Genomic DNA, 26,782 nt, shown 5'->3' on the forward strand with positions numbered 1-26,782 from the left:
TCGTCGAAGTGGTGTGAAAGAGGTTAATATTGCGGTATAATACACGAAAAAGATAAAATACTGTAAATATTTTAGAGATTTTAATTATATTTGCTTTTTACAGGTAGTTGGTATAATGCCGTATGGTATATCATGGACTCGATTTATTTCCCTTGTTTCATTAGCAGTTCTTATGACTGCGTCTGGCTCGCAAGCTGTGCATCTTATTATACAGGCCTCTTGACGATTTAGATGATTTGATAGAAGAGGCATTTCAGAAAAGACTCTTAGAACTAAAAGATCGTAAATAATATGTAATTAAATAAATTGATTCGGTTACTGCTATTAATTGTTTATCAATATTATAAATATTATAATATCAATTGTTTTAATAACCTATTAAAAAATAGGATCTTTTGTAAGGAGAAGTGAGGTTAAATTGACAGGGAAGAAATAATAAAGAAAACTAAAAAATGAATCAGCAACTTGAAGTTACACTCAAATTTTAATCACAATACGAGATTTAATAAAGCACAATTTATTTCATCATAGTTTACACATATCACGCTTTTCTTTAATGCTTGAAATATACATATTTACAAGATGAATATCATCGTCTATAAATGACACATAGTATCATGTAACAATTATTTATAATTCACAGTATACCTGGAGGACTTTCTTAAATAGTTTGCTTGCATTGATGTGTCAGCAGCGCATTTTTTTGTAAGCCTAGCTTGTAATTTCATTTGTTAGGATAGCTACTAACTCGTACTTATTTTCTTTTATATATAATTACAAAAGCGAATAATCAAGCATTATTCTTGGGCAACTATTTAAAATAATAAAAATAAAATTTATAACGTTTTAAAAAGTGTATCTTTTTGTTCGGGGTGAGTTTTTGCAATGGCTCTTTGAATTCGTCTTGAAATTATCCTAGCTGTCGGCTTCATAATAGGACGTCCTTTAAAACCCACGGGTCTCTGATTTTTCTCTTCCTTCAATTTCAAAATTTGTTTCGCGCGTCTTGCTCGGAGTAATTTACTCTTTACGGCAGGTGTAGTCTTTGGGAGCTTGATCTGTAAATGTGAAATATTTTCGTTAGAATCTGTATGCATTAAACGAATATTATTCAATTTAACGTTAAACTTACTCCACGCTTCTCTGCTAGAGCAAGATCTTTCTGTTCTTGACGTTTCTTTGCTGTCAAAATTGCTGCACGTTTCAGAACAGCTGCATATGGATTGAGACGCAACATAGCACGCGTGTTGGTCAATGGGTTCAATTTCTTGACGCTACGGACCACCTTCTTCCTACAAGTTCAAGATTAATCTTGAGCAAATACATCGTAAGTGACATAATTATAAAATATTTATAAGCACTAAACATCAGAAATGGTTAAAAATTATAATCACTGTCAGTCAGTAACACGGACCATAAAATTCATCATGAATAAGATATGTATTCGTTGAAAATGTATAATAAAACGTAAATCTACATGCCTTGGTGCCCTCAGAACTTTACGAATTTCATGCGATTTCAGGAGTCTCGACAAATCCGTGTTCGCCATTTTCGGGTAAGGGAGATTATAATCCGCCTTAAGTTGGGATTCTTTGCGCCAAGTTCCGTAAAGAGCATCCAACTTCTCAAAGGCACATTTTGTCCAGATTACAAAACGTCCAACGTGGCCACCAGGTGCCAATTTAAGCAAGTTCATTTTGTTAATATTCATAAGGTCAATACCGGGAATGTTACGGAATGCCTTACGAATACCCTAAAAATATATGATCAAGACGAATATTAGCATTTTAATTTTGAAAAAATAATTAACTATCATTTTTTAGTTATTTGTATACCTGATCTTGACCATATACAATCAGAGGTCCACGTCGTTGAATGCGTCTGCGGTTACGCATTTTACCTTTGCCAGCACGGAAACGTTGAGACTTGTAAACCTATTAATAAAACGAAAGTATATTAGTTTCATCTAAATCAATATATTTTAATTGAATCTGTTCGATTAAAAATACCCCATCCTAGCAATTAATTCAGCTAGTCTAGAACGCCAATAATAACCGTATTTATTTAGCACCTGATAGGAGCACCTAAATTAAAATGGTTTTAACGAAGATACGGACATTCTACGGTGCAAAGATACAATTTTTGAAAGTATACTTACTTTTTGAATATCATTCCATGCCTTGATACGTCTTAGAAAGATAACAGCTTGTTTAGTCTTGTTATACTCCTGAATTTTGTCGGATACTACTAATGGAAATTCTGGAACTTCCTGAATCATATGACCTAAACATAAAAAAGAAATAGTATATATATTATCCTTTTCAAAGCAAACTACATATATTAGAACATTTACATAAATCAGCATAAAGCTATTAAAATAATCAACATCATTTCAGCAACACGGACCAAAGCTATTCATCGTTAAAATATTGCATATAAAGTAGGATTTATTACTACATCTCAGAGAATGCTATTTACCCTTAGATTGTACAAGAGCTGGGACACCAGATGCAGCAATAGCAGAAACAAGAGCGTATCTTTTCTGGTTAACATTAATTCGACGATGCCAGCGTCTCCATGGCTTCGTTGGAGCAAACATGCGTCCACCTCTACACATGTTACCGAAAGCACCCTGGCCAGAGCGGTGAGTACCACCACCACGTACACGAGGTATACGTGCTACAGCACGTCCAGTACCCCATGACTCAGCAGAGGTTTGATGACCTAACAAAACAAACCAACATTTAATAATTGCAAATTAGTTCTTGAAAAGATAAAAAAAAAGGCGAGTATAAAACAGTGTATACTCACCAGCTTCCTTGGATACACAATATGGCTGTCTACTATTCTTAGAGACTTGCTGGTGAACAAAATTCACGATATCGGGCCGAATAGGTGCTTTAAACACAGCCGGCAGGGAAATCGTTTCGCCTGACGATTCATTCTTATCGGTGTATACCGTAATAAGCGGTCGCGCCGTTGATAACGACTAAAAAATAAAAACAAAAATCAGAATGAAATACTAATCTACGTACAGCTATCGATAAATTTAAGATTAATTCTGAAAAAAAAAAGAGGAAAGTAAAGTAAAAAATTTCATGTTCTGATAGAATTATAAAAGATTTCTATTGACGGCACATGGCGAACTAAAAGATGGGAATCACGCATATTCAATGTAAACATATCTATATGTCGTAAAACTGCTTTATTCTACTGAATAGAATATTGCAAAAGAAAATATATGATGTCAGTAAAGTTACATTTAAACATATATCAAAACCAAGCCATGCAAATTTGTACGTTACAAGTCATTACACGTGGCCAACTATGAACTGTGTACAAGCTTTAATTCAAGATCAAATTCTTGGGAATTATTGCAAAATATAACAATAAAATTATACCTTTAAATATTAACCTTTAATGAATTCCAAATAAAATGCAGAATTTCTTACCATTTCGCGTTCTTTTCATAACTTTTCACGCATCAGACAAACTAACCACGCAGCTCGTACGCCTTACCTCGTCGTAATGGAAGAAGGACGCGAGTGGAAATTACGTGCCAAATTCGCGCATGCTCAGAATTCAACAATTCTTAAGTCATGTTTACAATTGTCTACATTATTTCATCTAAATATCTATATATAACAAATTTAACATACTCGAATAACAAAGAATTTATTTTTTTATTTGTAATATTTCCATTTAGTCGAATGTTTTTTATAGTAGAAATTATATTTTATTATTTGTGTATCCATAGTTATCTATCAATAGTATTACAATATGACGGGAAACGTTGAACTGTGATTGGTACAGATACATTCTTAAGTGAAGTTTGTTTAGTCGGAAGTACGTCATACAAAATTTAAACTTTGTCAGGGAATTACAATTGTACATTGACATTCAAAAGTATTTATTTGTTCAATTTCTTTAAATGGCGGGATAAGTTATAGTTGATGCATTACCATATATTGACCAAGGATACGATGAACCTGGAGTTAGAGAAGCAGTAAGTAATAGTTTTCTGTTATTTATAATAATTCTTTTGTTATAAATAATTATTAAATTGATTTTGAGGTTATGTTGTTTATATGAGCATATTAAATAAATTGCGAATTCATATGTGGTTATTAAATATTTTAGGCTTTGGCCATGGTTGAAGAAGAAACTCGTCGTTATAGACCGACAAAAAACTATTTAGAACATTTGCCATCATTAAATATTACTGCTTTTGAGACAGAGGTGATGAAACATGAATTTGAGCGAATGCAAAACCGTTTACCTATGGAAGTACTCAGTATGAAGCGCTATGAGTTACCTCCACCTCCACCAGGTAAAATGAATGATCTTGCAGCATGGAATGAAAGTGTCAAAAATAGCAGTGCACAATTGGAACATCAGGCTACCAGGTAAATGCTATGATTACTATTATATCTTTTTTATATTTTTGTTTAATATTTAAGTAATTACAAGATTGTGATGAGGATATAATGTTAAATTGGTGTATTATTGTAATGTTTAATAATAATGCAGAATTTGTAATCTTGAATTAATGATGGAATATGGATGCGAAGCATGGAAATCTTATTTGGAAGTATTAGTACAACTAGTGAGTCAAGCCCAAAAACAGCTACAAGCATTAAGGAAAAGAATTCAAGAGGTTAATTGGCAAAGAAAATCTATGCAAACTCAAGGTGGAGAAAAGTTAAGGGCATTAGAAGCACAATGGGTAGGACTAGTGTCAAAAAATTATGAGATTGAACAAGCGTGTGTTCACTTAGAAGAAGAAATACAGAAATCTATGATGAATAAGGGTGAGGGTGTAGAAATCAATGATGTGCCGGGCGAGGAAGAACCTGACATTCCAGAGAAAAGTGCAACTGAAGTTATGGCAACAAAAATGGATCAGCAAGAACAACAAAATCAAGAACCTTAAAATGTATATAAAATTGTGACTAATTATGTTTTGTATTTTATTATGTCGATATTATTTCAATACATTGATTATATTTAAAATTGACAGCGAACTACCGATCCTATTCGTCATTTCCGAAATAGGTTATATTATATGAAGTTATATACGATATCGTAAGGAACACAAGGTGTTATTTTATAAATTATTGCTGGATAAATACATTAACCTATGCTAGTAAGTTAATGTAAACAATGAATTAGTGCTGCGGAAGTTAATTTATTAAAAATATTATTAATCTTTCGTTATTGGTATTCAAAAATCGTCGAAGTGGTGTGAAAGAGGTTAATATTGCGGTATAATACACGAAAAAGATAAAATACTGTAAATATTTTAGAGATTTTAATTATATTTGCTTTTTACAGGTAGTTGGTATAATGCCGTATGGTATATCATGGACTCGATTTATTTCCCTTGTTTCATTAGCAGTTCTTATGACTGCGTCTGGCTCGCAAGCTGTGCATCTTATTATACAGGCCTCTTGACGATTTAGATGATTTGATAGAAGAGGCATTTCAGAAAAGACTCTTAGAACTAAAAGATCGTAAATAATATGTAATTAAATAAATTGATTCGGTTACTGCTATTAATTGTTTATCAATATTATAAATATTATAATATCAATTGTTTTAATAACCTATTAAAAAATAGGATCTTTTGTAAGGAGAAGTGAGGTTAAATTGACAGGGAAGAAATAATAAAGAAAACTAAAAAATGAATCAGCAACTTGAAGTTACACTCAAATTTTAATCACAATACGAGATTTAATAAAGCACAATTTATTTCATCATAGTTTACACATATCACGCTTTTCTTTAATGCTTGAAATATACATATTTACAAGATGAATATCATCGTCTATAAATGACACATAGTATCATGTAACAATTATTTATAATTCACAGTATACCTGGAGGACTTTCTTAAATAGTTTGCTTGCATTGATGTGTCAGCAGCGCATTTTTTTGTAAGCCTAGCTTGTAATTTCATTTGTTAGGATAGCTACTAACTCGTACTTATTTTCTTTTATATATAATTACAAAAGCGAATAATCAAGCATTATTCTTGGGCAACTATTTAAAATAATAAAAATAAAATTTATAACGTTTTAAAAAGTGTATCTTTTTGTTCGGGGTGAGTTTTTGCAATGGCTCTTTGAATTCGTCTTGAAATTATCCTAGCTGTCGGCTTCATAATAGGACGTCCTTTAAAACCCACGGGTCTCTGATTTTTCTCTTCCTTCAATTTCAAAATTTGTTTCGCGCGTCTTGCTCGGAGTAATTTACTCTTTACGGCAGGTGTAGTCTTTGGGAGCTTGATCTGTAAATGTGAAATATTTTCGTTAGAATCTGTATGCATTAAACGAATATTATTCAATTTAACGTTAAACTTACTCCACGCTTCTCTGCTAGAGCAAGATCTTTCTGTTCTTGACGTTTCTTTGCTGTCAAAATTGCTGCACGTTTCAGAACAGCTGCATATGGATTGAGACGCAACATAGCACGCGTGTTGGTCAATGGGTTCAATTTCTTGACGCTACGGACCACCTTCTTCCTACAAGTTCAAGATTAATCTTGAGCAAATACATCGTAAGTGACATAATTATAAAATATTTATAAGCACTAAACATCAGAAATGGTTAAAAATTATAATCACTGTCAGTCAGTAACACGGACCATAAAATTCATCATGAATAAGATATGTATTCGTTGAAAATGTATAATAAAACGTAAATCTACATGCCTTGGTGCCCTCAGAACTTTACGAATTTCATGCGATTTCAGGAGTCTCGACAAATCCGTGTTCGCCATTTTCGGGTAAGGGAGATTATAATCCGCCTTAAGTTGGGATTCTTTGCGCCAAGTTCCGTAAAGAGCATCCAACTTCTCAAAGGCACATTTTGTCCAGATTACAAAACGTCCAACGTGGCCACCAGGTGCCAATTTAAGCAAGTTCATTTTGTTAATATTCATAAGGTCAATACCGGGAATGTTACGGAATGCCTTACGAATACCCTAAAAATATATGATCAAGACGAATATTAGCATTTTAATTTTGAAAAAATAATTAACTATCATTTTTTAGTTATTTGTATACCTGATCTTGACCATATACAATCAGAGGTCCACGTCGTTGAATGCGTCTGCGGTTACGCATTTTACCTTTGCCAGCACGGAAACGTTGAGACTTGTAAACCTATTAATAAAACGAAAGTATATTAGTTTCATCTAAATCAATATATTTTAATTGAATCTGTTCGATTAAAAATACCCCATCCTAGCAATTAATTCAGCTAGTCTAGAACGCCAATAATAACCGTATTTATTTAGCACCTGATAGGAGCACCTAAATTAAAATGGTTTTAACGAAGATACGGACATTCTACGGTGCAAAGATACAATTTTTGAAAGTATACTTACTTTTTGAATATCATTCCATGCCTTGATACGTCTTAGAAAGATAACAGCTTGTTTAGTCTTGTTATACTCCTGAATTTTGTCGGATACTACTAATGGAAATTCTGGAACTTCCTGAATCATATGACCTAAACATAAAAAAGAAATAGTATATATATTATCCTTTTCAAAGCAAACTACATATATTAGAACATTTACATAAATCAGCATAAAGCTATTAAAATAATCAACATCATTTCAGCAACACGGACCAAAGCTATTCATCGTTAAAATATTGCATATAAAGTAGGATTTATTACTACATCTCAGAGAATGCTATTTACCCTTAGATTGTACAAGAGCTGGGACACCAGATGCAGCAATAGCAGAAACAAGAGCGTATCTTTTCTGGTTAACATTAATTCGACGATGCCAGCGTCTCCATGGCTTCGTTGGAGCAAACATGCGTCCACCTCTACACATGTTACCGAAAGCACCCTGGCCAGAGCGGTGAGTACCACCACCACGTACACGAGGTATACGTGCTACAGCACGTCCAGTACCCCATGACTCAGCAGAGGTTTGATGACCTAACAAAACAAACCAACATTTAATAATTGCAAATTAGTTCTTGAAAAGATAAAAAAAAAGGCGAGTATAAAACAGTGTATACTCACCAGCTTCCTTGGATACACAATATGGCTGTCTACTATTCTTAGAGACTTGCTGGTGAACAAAATTCACGATATCGGGCCGAATAGGTGCTTTAAACACAGCCGGCAGGGAAATCGTTTCGCCTGACGATTCATTCTTATCGGTGTATACCGTAATAAGCGGTCGCGCCGTTGACAACGACTAAAAAATAAAAACAAAAATCAGAATGAAATACTAATCTACGTACAGCTATCGATAAATTTAAGATTAATTCTGAAAAAAAAAAGAGGAAAGTAAAGTAAAAAATTTCATGTTCTGATAGAATTATAAAAGATTTCTATTGACGGCACATGGCGAACTAAAAGATGGGAATCACGCATATTCAATGTAAACATATCTATATGTCGTAAAACTGCTTTATTCTACTGAATAGAATATTGCAAAAGAAAATATATGATGTCAGTAAAGTTACATTTAAACATATATCAAAACCAAGCCATGCAAATTTGTACGTTACAAGTCATTACACGTGGCCAACTATGAACTGTGTACAAGCTTTAATTCAAGATCAAATTCTTGGGAATTATTGCAAAATATAACAATAAAATTATACCTTTAAATATTAACCTTTAATGAATTCCAAATAAAATGCAGAATTTCTTACCATTTCGCGTTCTTTTCATAACTTTTCACGCATCAGACAAACTAACCACGCAGCTCGTACGCCTTACCTCGTCGTAATGGAAGAAGGACGCGAGTGGAAATTACGTGCCAAATTCGCGCATGCTCAGAATTCAACAATTCTTAAGTCATGTTTACAATTGTCTACATTATTTCATCTAAATATCTATATATAACAAATTTAACATACTCGAATAACAAAGAATTTATTTTTTTATTTGTAATATTTCCATTTAGTCGAATGTTTTTTATAGTAGAAATTATATTTTATTATTTGTGTATCCATAGTTATCTATCAATAGTATTACAATATGACGGGAAACGTTGAACTGTGATTGGTACAGATACATTCTTAAGTGAAGTTTGTTTAGTCGGAAGTACGTCATACAAAATTTAAACTTTGTCAGGGAATTACAATTGTACATTGACATTCAAAAGTATTTATTTGTTCAATTTCTTTAAATGGCGGGATAAGTTATAGTTGATGCATTACCATATATTGACCAAGGATACGATGAACCTGGAGTTAGAGAAGCAGTAAGTAATAGTTTTCTGTTATTTATAATAATTCTTTTGTTATAAATAATTATTAAATTGATTTTGAGGTTATGTTGTTTATATGAGCATATTAAATAAATTGCGAATTCATATGTGGTTATTAAATATTTTAGGCTTTGGCCATGGTTGAAGAAGAAACTCGTCGTTATAGACCGACAAAAAACTATTTAGAACATTTGCCATCATTAAATATTACTGCTTTTGAGACAGAGGTGATGAAACATGAATTTGAGCGAATGCAAAACCGTTTACCTATGGAAGTACTCAGTATGAAGCGCTATGAGTTACCTCCACCTCCACCAGGTAAAATGAATGATCTTGCAGCATGGAATGAAAGTGTCAAAAATAGCAGTGCACAATTGGAACATCAGGCTACCAGGTAAATGCTATGATTACTATTATATCTTTTTTATATTTTTGTTTAATATTTAAGTAATTACAAGATTGTGATGAGGATATAATGTTAAATTGGTGTATTATTGTAATGTTTAATAATAATGCAGAATTTGTAATCTTGAATTAATGATGGAATATGGATGCGAAGCATGGAAATCTTATTTGGAAGTATTAGTACAACTAGTGAGTCAAGCCCAAAAACAGCTACAAGCATTAAGGAAAAGAATTCAAGAGGTTAATTGGCAAAGAAAATCTATGCAAACTCAAGGTGGAGAAAAGTTAAGGGCATTAGAAGCACAATGGGTAGGACTAGTGTCAAAAAATTATGAGATTGAACAAGCGTGTGTTCACTTAGAAGAAGAAATACAGAAATCTATGATGAATAAGGGTGAGGGTGTAGAAATCAATGATGTGCCGGGCGAGGAAGAACCTGACATTCCAGAGAAAAGTGCAACTGAAGTTATGGCAACAAAAATGGATCAGCAAGAACAACAAAATCAAGAACCTTAAAATGTATATAAAATTGTGACTAATTATGTTTTGTATTTTATTATGTCGATATTATTTCAATACATTGATTATATTTAAAATTGACAGCGAACTACCGATCCTATTCGTCATTTCCGAAATAGGTTATATTATATGAAGTTATATACGATATCGTAAGGAACACAAGGTGTTATTTTATAAATTATTGCTGGATAAATACATTAACCTATGCTAGTAAGTTAATGTAAACAATGAATTAGTGCTGCGGAAGTTAATTTATTAAAAATATTATTAATCTTTCGTTATTGGTATTCAAAAATCGTCGAAGTGGTGTGAAAGAGGTTAATATTGCGGTATAATACACGAAAAAGATAAAATACTGTAAATATTTTAGAGATTTTAATTATATTTGCTTTTTACAGGTAGTTGGTATAATGCCGTATGGTATATCATGGACTCGATTTATTTCCCTTGTTTCATTAGCAGTTCTTATGACTGCGTCTGGCTCGCAAGCTGTGCATCTTATTATACAGGCCTCTTGACGATTTAGATGATTTGATAGAAGAGGCATTTCAGAAAAGACTCTTAGAACTAAAAGATCGTAAATAATATGTAATTAAATAAATTGATTCGGTTACTGCTATTAATTGTTTATCAATATTATAAATATTATAATATCAATTGTTTTAATAACCTATTAAAAAATAGGATCTTTTGTAAGGAGAAGTGAGGTTAAATTGACAGGGAAGAAATAATAAAGAAAACTAAAAAATGAATCAGCAACTTGAAGTTACACTCAAATTTTAATCACAATACGAGATTTAATAAAGCACAATTTATTTCATCATAGTTTACACATATCACGCTTTTCTTTAATGCTTGAAATATACATATTTACAAGATGAATATCATCGTCTATAAATGACACATAGTATCATGTAACAATTATTTATAATTCACAGTATACCTGGAGGACTTTCTTAAATAGTTTGCTTGCATTGATGTGTCAGCAGCGCATTTTTTTGTAAGCCTAGCTTGTAATTTCATTTGTTAGGATAGCTACTAACTCGTACTTATTTTCTTTTATATATAATTACAAAAGCGAATAATCAAGCATTATTCTTGGGCAACTATTTAAAATAATAAAAATAAAATTTATAACGTTTTAAAAAGTGTATCTTTTTGTTCGGGGTGAGTTTTTGCAATGGCTCTTTGAATTCGTCTTGAAATTATCCTAGCTGTCGGCTTCATAATAGGACGTCCTTTAAAACCCACGGGTCTCTGATTTTTCTCTTCCTTCAATTTCAAAATTTGTTTCGCGCGTCTTGCTCGGAGTAATTTACTCTTTACGGCAGGTGTAGTCTTTGGGAGCTTGATCTGTAAATGTGAAATATTTTCGTTAGAATCTGTATGCATTAAACGAATATTATTCAATTTAACGTTAAACTTACTCCACGCTTCTCTGCTAGAGCAAGATCTTTCTGTTCTTGACGTTTCTTTGCTGTCAAAATTGCTGCACGTTTCAGAACAGCTGCATATGGATTGAGACGCAACATAGCACGCGTGTTGGTCAATGGGTTCAATTTCTTGACGCTACGGACCACCTTCTTCCTACAAGTTCAAGATTAATCTTGAGCAAATACATCGTAAGTGACATAATTATAAAATATTTATAAGCACTAAACATCAGAAATGGTTAAAAATTATAATCACTGTCAGTCAGTAACACGGACCATAAAATTCATCATGAATAAGATATGTATTCGTTGAAAATGTATAATAAAACGTAAATCTACATGCCTTGGTGCCCTCAGAACTTTACGAATTTCATGCGATTTCAGGAGTCTCGACAAATCCGTGTTCGCCATTTTCGGGTAAGGGAGATTATAATCCGCCTTAAGTTGGGATTCTTTGCGCCAAGTTCCGTAAAGAGCATCCAACTTCTCAAAGGCACATTTTGTCCAGATTACAAAACGTCCAACGTGGCCACCAGGTGCCAATTTAAGCAAGTTCATTTTGTTAATATTCATAAGGTCAATACCGGGAATGTTACGGAATGCCTTACGAATACCCTAAAAATATATGATCAAGACGAATATTAGCATTTTAATTTTGAAAAAATAATTAACTATCATTTTTTAGTTATTTGTATACCTGATCTTGACCATATACAATCAGAGGTCCACGTCGTTGAATGCGTCTGCGGTTACGCATTTTACCTTTGCCAGCACGGAAACGTTGAGACTTGTAAACCTATTAATAAAACGAAAGTATATTAGTTTCATCTAAATCAATATATTTTAATTGAATCTGTTCGATTAAAAATACCCCATCCTAGCAATTAATTCAGCTAGTCTAGAACGCCAATAATAACCGTATTTATTTAGCACCTGATAGGAGCACCTAAATTAAAATGGTTTTAACGAAGATACGGACATTCTACGGTGCAAAGATACAATTTTTGAAAGTATACTTACTTTTTGAATATCATTCCATGCCTTGATACGTCTTAGAAAGATAACAGCTTGTTTAGTCTTGTTATACTCCTGAATTTTGTCGGATACTACTAATGGAAATTCTGGAACTTCCTGAATCATATGACCTAAACATAAAAAAGAAATAGTATATATATTATCCTTTTCAAAGCAAACTACATATATTAGAACATTTACATAAATCAGCATAAAGCTATTAAAATAATCAACATCATTTCAGCAACACGGACCAAAGCTATTCATCGTTAAAATATTGCATATAAAGTAGGATTTATTACTACATCTCAGAGAATGCTATTTACCCTTAGATTGTACAAGAGCTGGGACACCAGATGCAGCAATAGCAGAAACAAGAGCGTATCTTTTCTGGTTAACATTAATTCGACGATGCCAGCGTCTCCATGGCTTCGTTGGAGCAAACATGCGTCCACCTCTACACATGTTACCGAAAGCACCCTGGCCAGAGCGGTGAGTACCACCACCACGTACACGAGGTATACGTGCTACAGCACGTCCAGTACCCCATGACTCAGCAGAGGTTTGATGACCTAACAAAACAAACCAACATTTAATAATTGCAAATTAGTTCTTGAAAAGATAAAAAAAAAGGCGAGTATAAAACAGTGTATACTCACCAGCTTCCTTGGATACACAATATGGCTGTCTACTATTCTTAGAGACTTGCTGGTGAACAAAATTCACGATATCGGGCCGAATAGGTGCTTTAAACACAGCCGGCAGGGAAATCGTTTCGCCTGACGATTCATTCTTATCGGTGTATACCGTAATAAGCGGTCGCGCCGTTGATAACGACTAAAAAATAAAAACAAAAATCAGAATGAAATACTAATCTACGTACAGCTATCGATAAATTTAAGATTAATTCTGAAAAAAAAAAGAGGAAAGTAAAGTAAAAAATTTCATGTTCTGATAGAATTATAAAAGATTTCTATTGACGGCACATGGCGAACTAAAAGATGGGAATCACGCATATTCAATGTAAACATATCTATATGTCGTAAAACTGCTTTATTCTACTGAATAGAATATTGCAAAAGAAAATATATGATGTCAGTAAAGTTACATTTAAACATATATCAAAACCAAGCCATGCAAATTTGTACGTTACAAGTCATTACACGTGGCCAACTATGAACTGTGTACAAGCTTTAATTCAAGATCAAATTCTTGGGAATTATTGCAAAATATAACAATAAAATTATACCTTTAAATATTAACCTTTAATGAATTCCAAATAAAATGCAGAATTTCTTACCATTTCGCGTTCTTTTCATAACTTTTCACGCATCAGACAAACTAACCACGCAGCTCGTACGCCTTACCTCGTCGTAATGGAAGAAGGACGCGAGTGGAAATTACGTGCCAAATTCGCGCATGCTCAGAATTCAACAATTCTTAAGTCATGTTTACAATTGTCTACATTATTTCATCTAAATATCTATATATAACAAATTTAACATACTCGAATAACAAAGAATTTATTTTTTTATTTGTAATATTTCCATTTAGTCGAATGTTTTTTATAGTAGAAATTATATTTTATTATTTGTGTATCCATAGTTATCTATCAATAGTATTACAATATGACGGGAAACGTTGAACTGTGATTGGTACAGATACATTCTTAAGTGAAGTTTGTTTAGTCGGAAGTACGTCATACAAAATTTAAACTTTGTCAGGGAATTACAATTGTACATTGACATTCAAAAGTATTTATTTGTTCAATTTCTTTAAATGGCGGGATAAGTTATAGTTGATGCATTACCATATATTGACCAAGGATACGATGAACCTGGAGTTAGAGAAGCAGTAAGTAATAGTTTTCTGTTATTTATAATAATTCTTTTGTTATAAATAATTATTAAATTGATTTTGAGGTTATGTTGTTTATATGAGCATATTAAATAAATTGCGAATTCATATGTGGTTATTAAATATTTTAGGCTTTGGCCATGGTTGAAGAAGAAACTCGTCGTTATAGACCGACAAAAAACTATTTAGAACATTTGCCATCATTAAATATTACTGCTTTTGAGACAGAGGTGATGAAACATGAATTTGAGCGAATGCAAAACCGTTTACCTATGGAAGTACTCAGTATGAAGCGCTATGAGTTACCTCCACCTCCACCAGGTAAAATGAATGATCTTGCAGCATGGAATGAAAGTGTCAAAAATAGCAGTGCACAATTGGAACATCAGGCTACCAGGTAAATGCTATGATTACTATTATATCTTTTTTATATTTTTGTTTAATATTTAAGTAATTACAAGATTGTGATGAGGATATAATGTTAAATTGGTGTATTATTGTAATGTTTAATAATAATGCAGAATTTGTAATCTTGAATTAATGATGGAATATGGATGCGAAGCATGGAAATCTTATTTGGAAGTATTAGTACAACTAGTGAGTCAAGCCCAAAAACAGCTACAAGCATTAAGGAAAAGAATTCAAGAGGTTAATTGGCAAAGAAAATCTATGCAAACTCAAGGTGGAGAAAAGTTAAGGGCATTAGAAGCACAATGGGTAGGACTAGTGTCAAAAAATTATGAGATTGAACAAGCGTGTGTTCACTTAGAAGAAGAAATACAGAAATCTATGATGAATAAGGGTGAGGGTGTAGAAATCAATGATGTGCCGGGCGAGGAAGAACCTGACATTCCAGAGAAAAGTGCAACTGAAGTTATGGCAACAAAAATGGATCAGCAAGAACAACAAAATCAAGAACCTTAAAATGTATATAAAATTGTGACTAATTATGTTTTGTATTTTATTATGTCGATATTATTTCAATACATTGATTATATTTAAAATTGACAGCGAACTACCGATCCTATTCGTCATTTCCGAAATAGGTTATATTATATGAAGTTATATACGATATCGTAAGGAACACAAGGTGTTATTTTATAAATTATTGCTGGATAAATACATTAACCTATGCTAGTAAGTTAATGTAAACAATGAATTAGTGCTGCGGAAGTTAATTTATTAAAAATATTATTAATCTTTCGTTATTGGTATTCAAAAATCGTCGAAGTGGTGTGAAAGAGGTTAATATTGCGGTATAATACACGAAAAAGATAAAATACTGTAAATATTTTAGAGATTTTAATTATATTTGCTTTTTACAGGTAGTTGGTATAATGCCGTATGGTATATCATGGACTCGATTTATTTCCCTTGTTTCATTAGCAGTTCTTATGACTGCGTCTGGCTCGCAAGCTGTGCATCTTATTATACAGGCCTCTTGACGATTTAGATGATTTGATAGAAGAGGCATTTCAGAAAAGACTCTTAGAACTAAAAGATCGTAAATAATATGTAATTAAATAAATTGATTCGGTTACTGCTATTAATTGTTTATCAATATTATAAATATTATAATATCAATTGTTTTAATAACCTATTAAAAAATAGGATCTTTTGTAAGGAGAAGTGAGGTTAAATTGACAGGGAAGAAATAATAAAGAAAACTAAAAAATGAATCAGCAACTTGAAGTTACACTCAAATTTTAATCACAATACGAGATTTAATAAAGCACAATTTATTTCATCATAGTTTACACATATCACGCTTTTCTTTAATGCTTGAAATATACATATTTACAAGATGAATATCATCGTCTATAAATGACACATAGTATCATGTAACAATTATTTATAATTCACAGTATACCTGGAGGACTTTCTTAAATAGTTTGCTTGCATTGATGTGTCAGCAGCGCATTTTTTTGTAAGCCTAGCTTGTAATTTCATTTGTTAGGATAGCTACTAACTCGTACTTATTTTCTTTTATATATAATTACAAAAGCGAATAATCAAGCATTATTCTTGGGCAACTATTTAAAATAATAAAAATAAAATTTATAACGTTTTAAAAAGTGTATCTTTTTGTTCGGGGTGAGTTTTTGCAATGGCTCTTTGAATTCGTCTTGAAATTATCCTAGCTGTCGGCTTCATAATAGGACGTCCTTTAAAACCCACGGGTCTCTGATTTTTCTCTTCCTTCAATTTCAAAATTTGTTTCGCGCGTCTTGCTCGGAGTAATTTACTCTTTACGGCAGGTGTAGTCTTTGGGAGCTTGATCTGTAAATGTGAAATATTTTCGTTAGAATCTGTATGCATTAAACGAATATTATTCAATTTAACGTTAAACTTACTCCACGCTTCTCTGCTAGAGCAAGATCTTTCTGTTCTTGACGTTTCTTTGCTGTCAAAATTGCTGCACGTTTCAGAACAGCTGCATATGGATTGAGACGCAACATAGCACGCGTGTTGGTCAATGGGTTCAATTTCTTGACGCTACGGACCACCTTCTTCCTACAAGTTCAAGATTAATCTTGAGCAAATACATCGTAAGTGACATAATTATAAAATATTTATAAGCACTAAACATCAGAAATGGTTAAAAATTATAATCACTGTCAGTCAGTAACACGGACCATAAAATTCATCATGAATAAGATATGTATTCGTTGAAAATGTATAATAAAACGTAAATCTACATGCCTTGGTGCCCTCAGAACTTTACGAATTTCATGCGATTTCAGGAGTCTCGACAAATCCGTGTTCGCCATTTTCGGGTAAGGGAGATTATAATCCGCCTTAAGTTGGGATTCTTTGCGCCAAGTTCCGTAAAGAGCATCCAACTTCTCAAAGGCACATTTTGTCCAGATTACAAAACGTCCAACGTGGCCACCAGGTGCCAATTTAAGCAAGTTCATTTTGTTAATATTCATAAGGTCAATACCGGGAATGTTACGGAATGCCTTACGAATACCCTAAAAATATATGATCAAGACGAATATTAGCATTTTAATTTTGAAAAAATAATTAACTATCATTTTTTAGTTATTTGTATACCTGATCTTGACCATATACAATCAGAGGTCCACGTCGTTGAATGCGTCTGCGGTTACGCATTTTACCTTTGCCAGCACGGAAACGTTGAGACTTGTAAACCTATTAATAAAACGAAAGTATATTAGTTTCATCTAAATCAATATATTTTAATTGAATCTGTTCGATTAAAAATACCCCATCCTAGCAATTAATTCAGCTAGTCTAGAACGCCAATAATAACCGTATTTATTTAGCACCTGATAGGAGCACCTAAATTAAAATGGTTTTAACGAAGATACGGACATTCTACGGTGCAAAGATACAATTTTTGAAAGTATACTTACTTTTTGAATATCATTCCATGCCTTGATACGTCTTAGAAAGATAACAGCTTGTTTAGTCTTGTTATACTCCTGAATTTTGTCGGATACTACTAATGGAAATTCTGGAACTTCCTGAATCATATGACCTAAACATAAAAAAGAAATAGTATATATATTATCCTTTTCAAAGCAAACTACATATATTAGAACATTTACATAAATCAGCATAAAGCTATTAAAATAATCAACATCATTTCAGCAACACGGACCAAAGCTATTCATCGTTAAAATATTGCATATAAAGTAGGATTTATTACTACATCTCAGAGAATGCTATTTACCCTTAGATTGTACAAGAGCTGGGACACCAGATGCAGCAATAGCAGAAACAAGAGCGTATCTTTTCTGGTTAACATTAATTCGACGATGCCAGCGTCTCCATGGCTTCGTTGGAGCAAACATGCGTCCACCTCTACACATGTTACCGAAAGCACCCTGGCCAGAGCGGTGAGTACCACCACCACGTACACGAGGTATACGTGCTACAGCACGTCCAGTACCCCATGACTCAGCAGAGGTTTGATGACCTAACAAAACAAACCAACATTTAATAATTGCAAATTAGTTCTTGAAAAGATAAAAAAAAAGGCGAGTATAAAACAGTGTATACTCACCAGCTTCCTTGGATACACAATATGGCTGTCTACTATTCTTAGAGACTTGCTGGTGAACAAAATTCACGATATCGGGCCGAATAGGTGCTTTAAACACAGCCGGCAGGGAAATCGTTTCGCCTGACGATTCATTCTTATCGGTGTATACCGTAATAAGCGGTCGCGCCGTTGATAACGACTAAAAAATAAAAACAAAAATCAGAATGAAATACTAATCTACGTACAGCTATCGATAAATTTAAGATTAATTCTGAAAAAAAAAAGAGGAAAGTAAAGTAAAAAATTTCATGTTCTGATAGAATTATAAAAGATTTCTATTGACGGCACATGGCGAACTAAAAGATGGGAATCACGCATATTCAATGTAAACATATCTATATGTCGTAAAACTGCTTTATTCTACTGAATAGAATATTGCAAAAGAAAATATATGATGTCAGTAAAGTTACATTTAAACATATATCAAAACCAAGCCATGCAAATTTGTACGTTACAAGTCATTACACGTGGCCAACTATGAACTGTGTACAAGCTTTAATTCAAGATCAAATTCTTGGGAATTATTGCAAAATATAACAATAAAATTATACCTTTAAATATTAACCTTTAATGAATTCCAAATAAAATGCAGAATTTCTTACCATTTCGCGTTCTTTTCATAACTTTTCACGCATCAGACAAACTAACCACGCAGCTCGTACGCCTTACCTCGTCGTAATGGAAGAAGGACGCGAGTGGAAATTACGTGCCAAATTCGCGCATGCTCAGAATTCAACAATTCTTAAGTCATGTTTACAATTGTCTACATTATTTCATCTAAATATCTATATATAACAAATTTAACATACTCGAATAACAAAGAATTTATTTTTTTATTTGTAATATTTCCATTTAGTCGAATGTTTTTTATAGTAGAAATTATATTTTATTATTTGTGTATCCATAGTTATCTATCAATAGTATTACAATATGACGGGAAACGTTGAACTGTGATTGGTACAGATACATTCTTAAGTGAAGTTTGTTTAGTCGGAAGTACGTCATACAAAATTTAAACTTTGTCAGGGAATTACAATTGTACATTGACATTCAAAAGTATTTATTTGTTCAATTTCTTTAAATGGCGGGATAAGTTATAGTTGATGCATTACCATATATTGACCAAGGATACGATGAACCTGGAGTTAGAGAAGCAGTAAGTAATAGTTTTCTGTTATTTATAATAATTCTTTTGTTATAAATAATTATTAAATTGATTTTGAGGTTATGTTGTTTATATGAGCATATTAAATAAATTGCGAATTCATATGTGGTTATTAAATATTTTAGGCTTTGGCCATGGTTGAAGAAGAAACTCGTCGTTATAGACCGACAAAAAACTATTTAGAACATTTGCCATCATTAAATATTACTGCTTTTGAGACAGAGGTGATGAAACATGAATTTGAGCGAATGCAAAACCGTTTACCTATGGAAGTACTCAGTATGAAGCGCTATGAGTTACCTCCACCTCCACCAGGTAAAATGAATGATCTTGCAGCATGGAATGAAAGTGTCAAAAATAGCAGTGCACAATTGGAACATCAGGCTACCAGGTAAATGCTATGATTACTATTATATCTTTTTTATATTTTTGTTTAATATTTAAGTAATTACAAGATTGTGATGAGGATATAATGTTAAATTGGTGTATTATTGTAATGTTTAATAATAATGCAGAATTTGTAATCTTGAATTAATGATGGAATATGGATGCGAAGCATGGAAATCTTATTTGGAAGTATTAGTACAACTAGTGAGTCAAGCCCAAAAACAGCTACAAGCATTAAGGAAAAGAATTCAAGAGGTTAATTGGCAAAGAAAATCTATGCAAACTCAAGGTGGAGAAAAGTTAAGGGCATTAGAAGCACAATGGGTAGGACTAGTGTCAAAAAATTATGAGATTGAACAAGCGTGTGTTCACTTAGAAGAAGAAATACAGAAATCTATGATGAATAAGGGTGAGGGTGTAGAAATCAATGATGTGCCGGGCGAGGAAGAACCTGACATTCCAGAGAAAAGTGCAACTGAAGTTATGGCAACAAAAATGGATCAGCAAGAACAACAAAATCAAGAACCTTAAAATGTATATAAAATTGTGACTAATTATGTTTTGTATTTTATTATGTCGATATTATTTCAATACATTGATTATATTTAAAATTGACAGCGAACTACCGATCCTATTCGTCATTTCCGAAATAGGTTATATTATATGAAGTTATATACGATATCGTAAGGAACACAAGGTGTTATTTTATAAATTATTGCTGGATAAATACATTAACCTATGCTAGTAAGTTAATGTAAACAATGAATTAGTGCTGCGGAAGTTAATTTATTAAAAATATTATTAATCTTTCGTTATTGGTATTCAAAAATCGTCGAAGTGGTGTGAAAGAGGTTAATATTGCGGTATAATACACGAAAAAGATAAAATACTGTAAATATTTTAGAGATTTTAATTATATTTGCTTTTTACAGGTAGTTGGTATAATGCCGTATGGTATATCATGGACTCGATTTATTTCCCTTGTTTCATTAGCAGTTCTTATGACTGCGTCTGGCTCGCAAGCTGTGCATCTTATTATACAGGCCTCTTGACGATTTAGATGATTTGATAGAAGAGGCATTTCAGAAAAGACTCTTAGAACTAAAAGATCGTAAATAATATGTAATTAAATAAATTGATTCGGTTACTGCTATTAATTGTTTATCAATATTATAAATATTATAATATCAATTGTTTTAATAACCTATTAAAAAATAGGATCTTTTGTAAGGAGAAGTGAGGTTAAATTGACAGGGAAGAAATAATAAAGAAAACTAAAAAATGAATCAGCAACTTGAAGTTACACTCAAATTTTAATCACAATACGAGATTTAATAAAGCACAATTTATTTCATCATAGTTTACACATATCACGCTTTTCTTTAATGCTTGAAATATACATATTTACAAGATGAATATCATCGTCTATAAATGACACATAGTATCATGTAACAATTATTTATAATTCACAGTATACCTGGAGGACTTTCTTAAATAGTTTGCTTGCATTGATGTGTCAGCAGCGCATTTTTTTGTAAGCCTAGCTTGTAATTTCATTTGTTAGGATAGCTACTAACTCGTACTTATTTTCTTTTATATATAATTACAAAAGCGAATAATCAAGCATTATTCTTGGGCAACTATTTAAAATAATAAAAATAAAATTTATAACGTTTTAAAAAGTGTATCTTTTTGTTCGGGGTGAGTTTTTGCAATGGCTCTTTGAATTCGTCTTGAAATTATCCTAGCTGTCGGCTTCATAATAGGACGTCCTTTAAAACCCACGGGTCTCTGATTTTTCTCTTCCTTCAATTTCAAAATTTGTTTCGCGCGTCTTGCTCGGAGTAATTTACTCTTTACGGCAGGTGTAGTCTTTGGGAGCTTGATCTGTAAATGTGAAATATTTTCGTTAGAATCTGTATGCATTAAACGAATATTATTCAATTTAACGTTAAACTTACTCCACGCTTCTCTGCTAGAGCAAGATCTTTCTGTTCTTGACGTTTCTTTGCTGTCAAAATTGCTGCACGTTTCAGAACAGCTGCATATGGATTGAGACGCAACATAGCACGCGTGTTGGTCAATGGGTTCAATTTCTTGACGCTACGGACCACCTTCTTCCTACAAGTTCAAGATTAATCTTGAGCAAATACATCGTAAGTGACATAATTATAAAATATTTATAAGCACTAAACATCAGAAATGGTTAAAAATTATAATCACTGTCAGTCAGTAACACGGACCATAAAATTCATCATGAATAAGATATGTATTCGTTGAAAATGTATAATAAAACGTAAATCTACATGCCTTGGTGCCCTCAGAACTTTACGAATTTCATGCGATTTCAGGAGTCTCGACAAATCCGTGTTCGCCATTTTCGGGTAAGGGAGATTATAATCCGCCTTAAGTTGGGATTCTTTGCGCCAAGTTCCGTAAAGAGCATCCAACTTCTCAAAGGCACATTTTGTCCAGATTACAAAACGTCCAACGTGGCCACCAGGTGCCAATTTAAGCAAGTTCATTTTGTTAATATTCATAAGGTCAATACCGGGAATGTTACGGAATGCCTTACGAATACCCTAAAAATATATGATCAAGACGAATATTAGCATTTTAATTTTGAAAAAATAATTAACTATCATTTTTTAGTTATTTGTATACCTGATCTTGACCATATACAATCAGAGGTCCACGTCGTTGAATGCGTCTGCGGTTACGCATTTTACCTTTGCCAGCACGGAAACGTTGAGACTTGTAAACCTATTAATAAAACGAAAGTATATTAGTTTCATCTAAATCAATATATTTTAATTGAATCTGTTCGATTAAAAATACCCCATCCTAGCAATTAATTCAGCTAGTCTAGAACGCCAATAATAACCGTATTTATTTAGCACCTGATAGGAGCACCTAAATTAAAATGGTTTTAACGAAGATACGGACATTCTACGGTGCAAAGATACAATTTTTGAAAGTATACTTACTTTTTGAATATCATTCCATGCCTTGATACGTCTTAGAAAGATAACAGCTTGTTTAGTCTTGTTATACTCCTGAATTTTGTCGGATACTACTAATGGAAATTCTGGAACTTCCTGAATCATATGACCTAAACATAAAAAAGAAATAGTATATATATTATCCTTTTCAAAGCAAACTACATATATTAGAACATTTACATAAATCAGCATAAAGCTATTAAAATAATCAACATCATTTCAGCAACACGGACCAAAGCTATTCATCGTTAAAATATTGCATATAAAGTAGGATTTATTACTACATCTCAGAGAATGCTATTTACCCTTAGATTGTACAAGAGCTGGGACACCAGATGCAGCAATAGCAGAAACAAGAGCGTATCTTTTCTGGTTAACATTAATTCGACGATGCCAGCGTCTCCATGGCTTCGTTGGAGCAAACATGCGTCCACCTCTACACATGTTACCGAAAGCACCCTGGCCAGAGCGGTGAGTACCACCACCACGTACACGAGGTATACGTGCTACAGCACGTCCAGTACCCCATGACTCAGCAGAGGTTTGATGACCTAACAAAACAAACCAACATTTAATAATTGCAAATTAGTTCTTGAAAAGATAAAAAAAAAGGCGAGTATAAAACAGTGTATACTCACCAGCTTCCTTGGATACACAATATGGCTGTCTACTATTCTTAGAGACTTGCTGGTGAACAAAATTCACGATATCGGGCCGAATAGGTGCTTTAAACACAGCCGGCAGGGAAATCGTTTCGCCTGACGATTCATTCTTATCGGTGTATACCGTAATAAGCGGTCGCGCCGTTGACAACGACTAAAAAATAAAAACAAAAATCAGAATGAAATACTAATCTACGTACAGCTATCGATAAATTTAAGATTAATTCTGAAAAAAAAAAGAGGAAAGTAAAGTAAAAAATTTCATGTTCTGATAGAATTATAAAAGATTTCTATTGACGGCACATGGCGAACTAAAAGATGGGAATCACGCATATTCAATGTAAACATATCTATATGTCGTAAAACTGCTTTATTCTACTGAATAGAATATTGCAAAAGAAAATATATGATGTCAGTAAAGTTACATTTAAACATATATCAAAACCAAGCCATGCAAATTTGTACGTTACAAGTCATTACACGTGGCCAACTATGAACTGTGTACAAGCTTTAATTCAAGATCAAATTCTTGGGAATTATTGCAAAATATAACAATAAAATTATACCTTTAAATATTAACCTTTAATGAATTCCAAATAAAATGCAGAATTTCTTACCATTTCGCGTTCTTTTCATAACTTTTCACGCATCAGACAAACTAACCACGCAGCTCGTACGCCTTACCTCGTCGTAATGGAAGAAGGACGCGAGTGGAAATTACGTGCCAAATTCGCGCATGCTCAGAATTCAACAATTCTTAAGTCATGTTTACAATTGTCTACATTATTTCATCTAAATATCTATATATAACAAATTTAACATACTCGAATAACAAAGAATTTATTTTTTTATTTGTAATATTTCCATTTAGTCGAATGTTTTTTATAGTAGAAATTATATTTTATTATTTGTGTATCCATAGTTATCTATCAATAGTATTACAATATGACGGGAAACGTTGAACTGTGATTGGTACAGATACATTCTTAAGTGAAGTTTGTTTAGTCGGAAGTACGTCATACAAAATTTAAACTTTGTCAGGGAATTACAATTGTACATTGACATTCAAAAGTATTTATTTGTTCAATTTCTTTAAATGGCGGGATAAGTTATAGTTGATGCATTACCATATATTGACCAAGGATACGATGAACCTGGAGTTAGAGAAGCAGTAAGTAATAGTTTTCTGTTATTTATAATAATTCTTTTGTTATAAATAATTATTAAATTGATTTTGAGGTTATGTTGTTTATATGAGCATATTAAATAAATTGCGAATTCATATGTGGTTATTAAATATTTTAGGCTTTGGCCATGGTTGAAGAAGAAACTCGTCGTTATAGACCGACAAAAAACTATTTAGAACATTTGCCATCATTAAATATTACTGCTTTTGAGACAGAGGTGATGAAACATGAATTTGAGCGAATGCAAAACCGTTTACCTATGGAAGTACTCAGTATGAAGCGCTATGAGTTACCTCCACCTCCACCAGGTAAAATGAATGATCTTGCAGCATGGAATGAAAGTGTCAAAAATAGCAGTGCACAATTGGAACATCAGGCTACCAGGTAAATGCTATGATTACTATTATATCTTTTTTATATTTTTGTTTAATATTTAAGTAATTACAAGATTGTGATGAGGATATAATGTTAAATTGGTGTATTATTGTAATGTTTAATAATAATGCAGAATTTGTAATCTTGAATTAATGATGGAATATGGATGCGAAGCATGGAAATCTTATTTGGAAGTATTAGTACAACTAGTGAGTCAAGCCCAAAAACAGCTACAAGCATTAAGGAAAAGAATTCAAGAGGTTAATTGGCAAAGAAAATCTATGCAAACTCAAGGTGGAGAAAAGTTAAGGGCATTAGAAGCACAATGGGTAGGACTAGTGTCAAAAAATTATGAGATTGAACAAGCGTGTGTTCACTTAGAAGAAGAAATACAGAAATCTATGATGAATAAGGGTGAGGGTGTAGAAATCAATGATGTGCCGGGCGAGGAAGAACCTGACATTCCAGAGAAAAGTGCAACTGAAGTTATGGCAACAAAAATGGATCAGCAAGAACAACAAAATCAAGAACCTTAAAATGTATATAAAATTGTGACTAATTATGTTTTGTATTTTATTATGTCGATATTATTTCAATACATTGATTATATTTAAAATTGACAGCGAACTACCGATCCTATTCGTCATTTCCGAAATAGGTTATATTATATGAAGTTATATACGATATCGTAAGGAACACAAGGTGTTATTTTATAAATTATTGCTGGATAAATACATTAACCTATGCTAGTAAGTTAATGTAAACAATGAATTAGTGCTGCGGAAGTTAATTTATTAAAAATATTATTAATCTTTCGTTATTGGTATTCAAAAATCGTCGAAGTGGTGTGAAAGAGGTTAATATTGCGGTATAATACACGAAAAAGATAAAATACTGTAAATATTTTAGAGATTTTAATTATATTTGCTTTTTACAGGTAGTTGGTATAATGCCGTATGGTATATCATGGACTCGATTTATTTCCCTTGTTTCATTAGCAGTTCTTATGACTGCGTCTGGCTCGCAAGCTGTGCATCTTATTATACAGGCCTCTTGACGATTTAGATGATTTGATAGAAGAGGCATTTCAGAAAAGACTCTTAGAACTAAAAGATCGTAAATAATATGTAATTAAATAAATTGATTCGGTTACTGCTATTAATTGTTTATCAATATTATAAATATTATAATATCAATTGTTTTAATAACCTATTAAAAAATAGGATCTTTTGTAAGGAGAAGTGAGGTTAAATTGACAGGGAAGAAATAATAAAGAAAACTAAAAAATGAATCAGCAACTTGAAGTTACACTCAAATTTTAATCACAATACGAGATTTAATAAAGCACAATTTATTTCATCATAGTTTACACATATCACGCTTTTCTTTAATGCTTGAAATATACATATTTACAAGATGAATATCATCGTCTATAAATGACACATAGTATCATGTAACAAT

General features: G+C 32.4%; 5 protein-coding genes and 5 pseudogenes across 5 annotated transcripts; 5 read left to right on the forward strand and 5 right to left on the reverse strand.

The window, feature by feature from the left end:
- Positions 1–836: 836 nt before the first annotated feature.
- Positions 837–3,541, reverse strand: LOC139990597 (large ribosomal subunit protein uL4-like). Its single transcript, XM_072009996.1, has 8 exons — positions 3,453–3,541; positions 2,812–2,989; positions 2,479–2,724; positions 2,159–2,283; positions 1,836–1,934; positions 1,482–1,753; positions 1,133–1,292; positions 837–1,058 (listed from the first exon to the last, which is right to left on the reverse strand). Exons 1-8 carry the CDS (start codon positions 3,453–3,455, stop codon positions 837–839), a joined length of 1,305 nt encoding a protein of 434 aa, XP_071866097.1. The 5' UTR covers positions 3,456–3,541.
- Positions 3,542–3,931: 390 nt separating this feature from the next.
- On the forward strand, positions 3,932–5,013 carry LOC139990598 (pre-mRNA-splicing factor SPF27-like; annotated as a pseudogene).
- Positions 5,014–6,067: 1,054 nt separating this feature from the next.
- Positions 6,068–8,173, reverse strand: LOC139990607 (large ribosomal subunit protein uL4-like). The gene is made up of 7 exons (XM_072010003.1): positions 8,043–8,173; positions 7,710–7,955; positions 7,390–7,514; positions 7,067–7,165; positions 6,713–6,984; positions 6,364–6,523; positions 6,068–6,289 (listed from the first exon to the last, which is right to left on the reverse strand). The coding sequence occupies exons 2-7, from the start codon at positions 7,846–7,848 to the stop codon at positions 6,068–6,070; spliced, it is 1,017 nt and encodes a 338-aa protein (XP_071866104.1). The 5' UTR covers positions 7,849–7,955; positions 8,043–8,173.
- A 989-nt stretch (positions 8,174–9,162) lies between these two features.
- Positions 9,163–10,244, forward strand: LOC139990608 (pre-mRNA-splicing factor SPF27-like; annotated as a pseudogene).
- Positions 10,245–11,298: 1,054 nt separating this feature from the next.
- LOC139990599 (large ribosomal subunit protein uL4-like) lies at positions 11,299–14,003 on the reverse strand. The gene is made up of 8 exons (XM_072009998.1): positions 13,915–14,003; positions 13,274–13,451; positions 12,941–13,186; positions 12,621–12,745; positions 12,298–12,396; positions 11,944–12,215; positions 11,595–11,754; positions 11,299–11,520 (listed from the first exon to the last, which is right to left on the reverse strand). The coding sequence occupies exons 1-8, from the start codon at positions 13,915–13,917 to the stop codon at positions 11,299–11,301; spliced, it is 1,305 nt and encodes a 434-aa protein (XP_071866099.1). The 5' UTR covers positions 13,918–14,003.
- A 390-nt stretch (positions 14,004–14,393) lies between these two features.
- On the forward strand, positions 14,394–15,475 carry LOC139990600 (pre-mRNA-splicing factor SPF27-like; annotated as a pseudogene).
- Positions 15,476–16,529: 1,054 nt separating this feature from the next.
- On the reverse strand, positions 16,530–19,234 carry LOC139990601 (large ribosomal subunit protein uL4-like). The gene is made up of 8 exons (XM_072009999.1): positions 19,146–19,234; positions 18,505–18,682; positions 18,172–18,417; positions 17,852–17,976; positions 17,529–17,627; positions 17,175–17,446; positions 16,826–16,985; positions 16,530–16,751 (listed from the first exon to the last, which is right to left on the reverse strand). The coding sequence occupies exons 1-8, from the start codon at positions 19,146–19,148 to the stop codon at positions 16,530–16,532; spliced, it is 1,305 nt and encodes a 434-aa protein (XP_071866100.1). The 5' UTR covers positions 19,149–19,234.
- A 390-nt stretch (positions 19,235–19,624) lies between these two features.
- Positions 19,625–20,706, forward strand: LOC139990602 (pre-mRNA-splicing factor SPF27-like; annotated as a pseudogene).
- A 1,054-nt stretch (positions 20,707–21,760) lies between these two features.
- Positions 21,761–23,866, reverse strand: LOC139990609 (large ribosomal subunit protein uL4-like). Its single transcript, XM_072010004.1, has 7 exons — positions 23,736–23,866; positions 23,403–23,648; positions 23,083–23,207; positions 22,760–22,858; positions 22,406–22,677; positions 22,057–22,216; positions 21,761–21,982 (listed from the first exon to the last, which is right to left on the reverse strand). The coding sequence occupies exons 2-7, from the start codon at positions 23,539–23,541 to the stop codon at positions 21,761–21,763; spliced, it is 1,017 nt and encodes a 338-aa protein (XP_071866105.1). The 5' UTR covers positions 23,542–23,648; positions 23,736–23,866.
- Positions 23,867–24,855: 989 nt separating this feature from the next.
- On the forward strand, positions 24,856–25,937 carry LOC139990610 (pre-mRNA-splicing factor SPF27-like; annotated as a pseudogene).
- The last annotated feature ends 845 nt before the right edge of the window (positions 25,938–26,782 follow it).

Source organism: Bombus fervidus, chromosome 9, assembly GCF_041682495.2.
Source record: "Bombus fervidus isolate BK054 chromosome 9, iyBomFerv1, whole genome shotgun sequence".
Taxonomy (NCBI): Eukaryota; Metazoa; Arthropoda; class Insecta; order Hymenoptera; family Apidae; genus Bombus; species Bombus fervidus.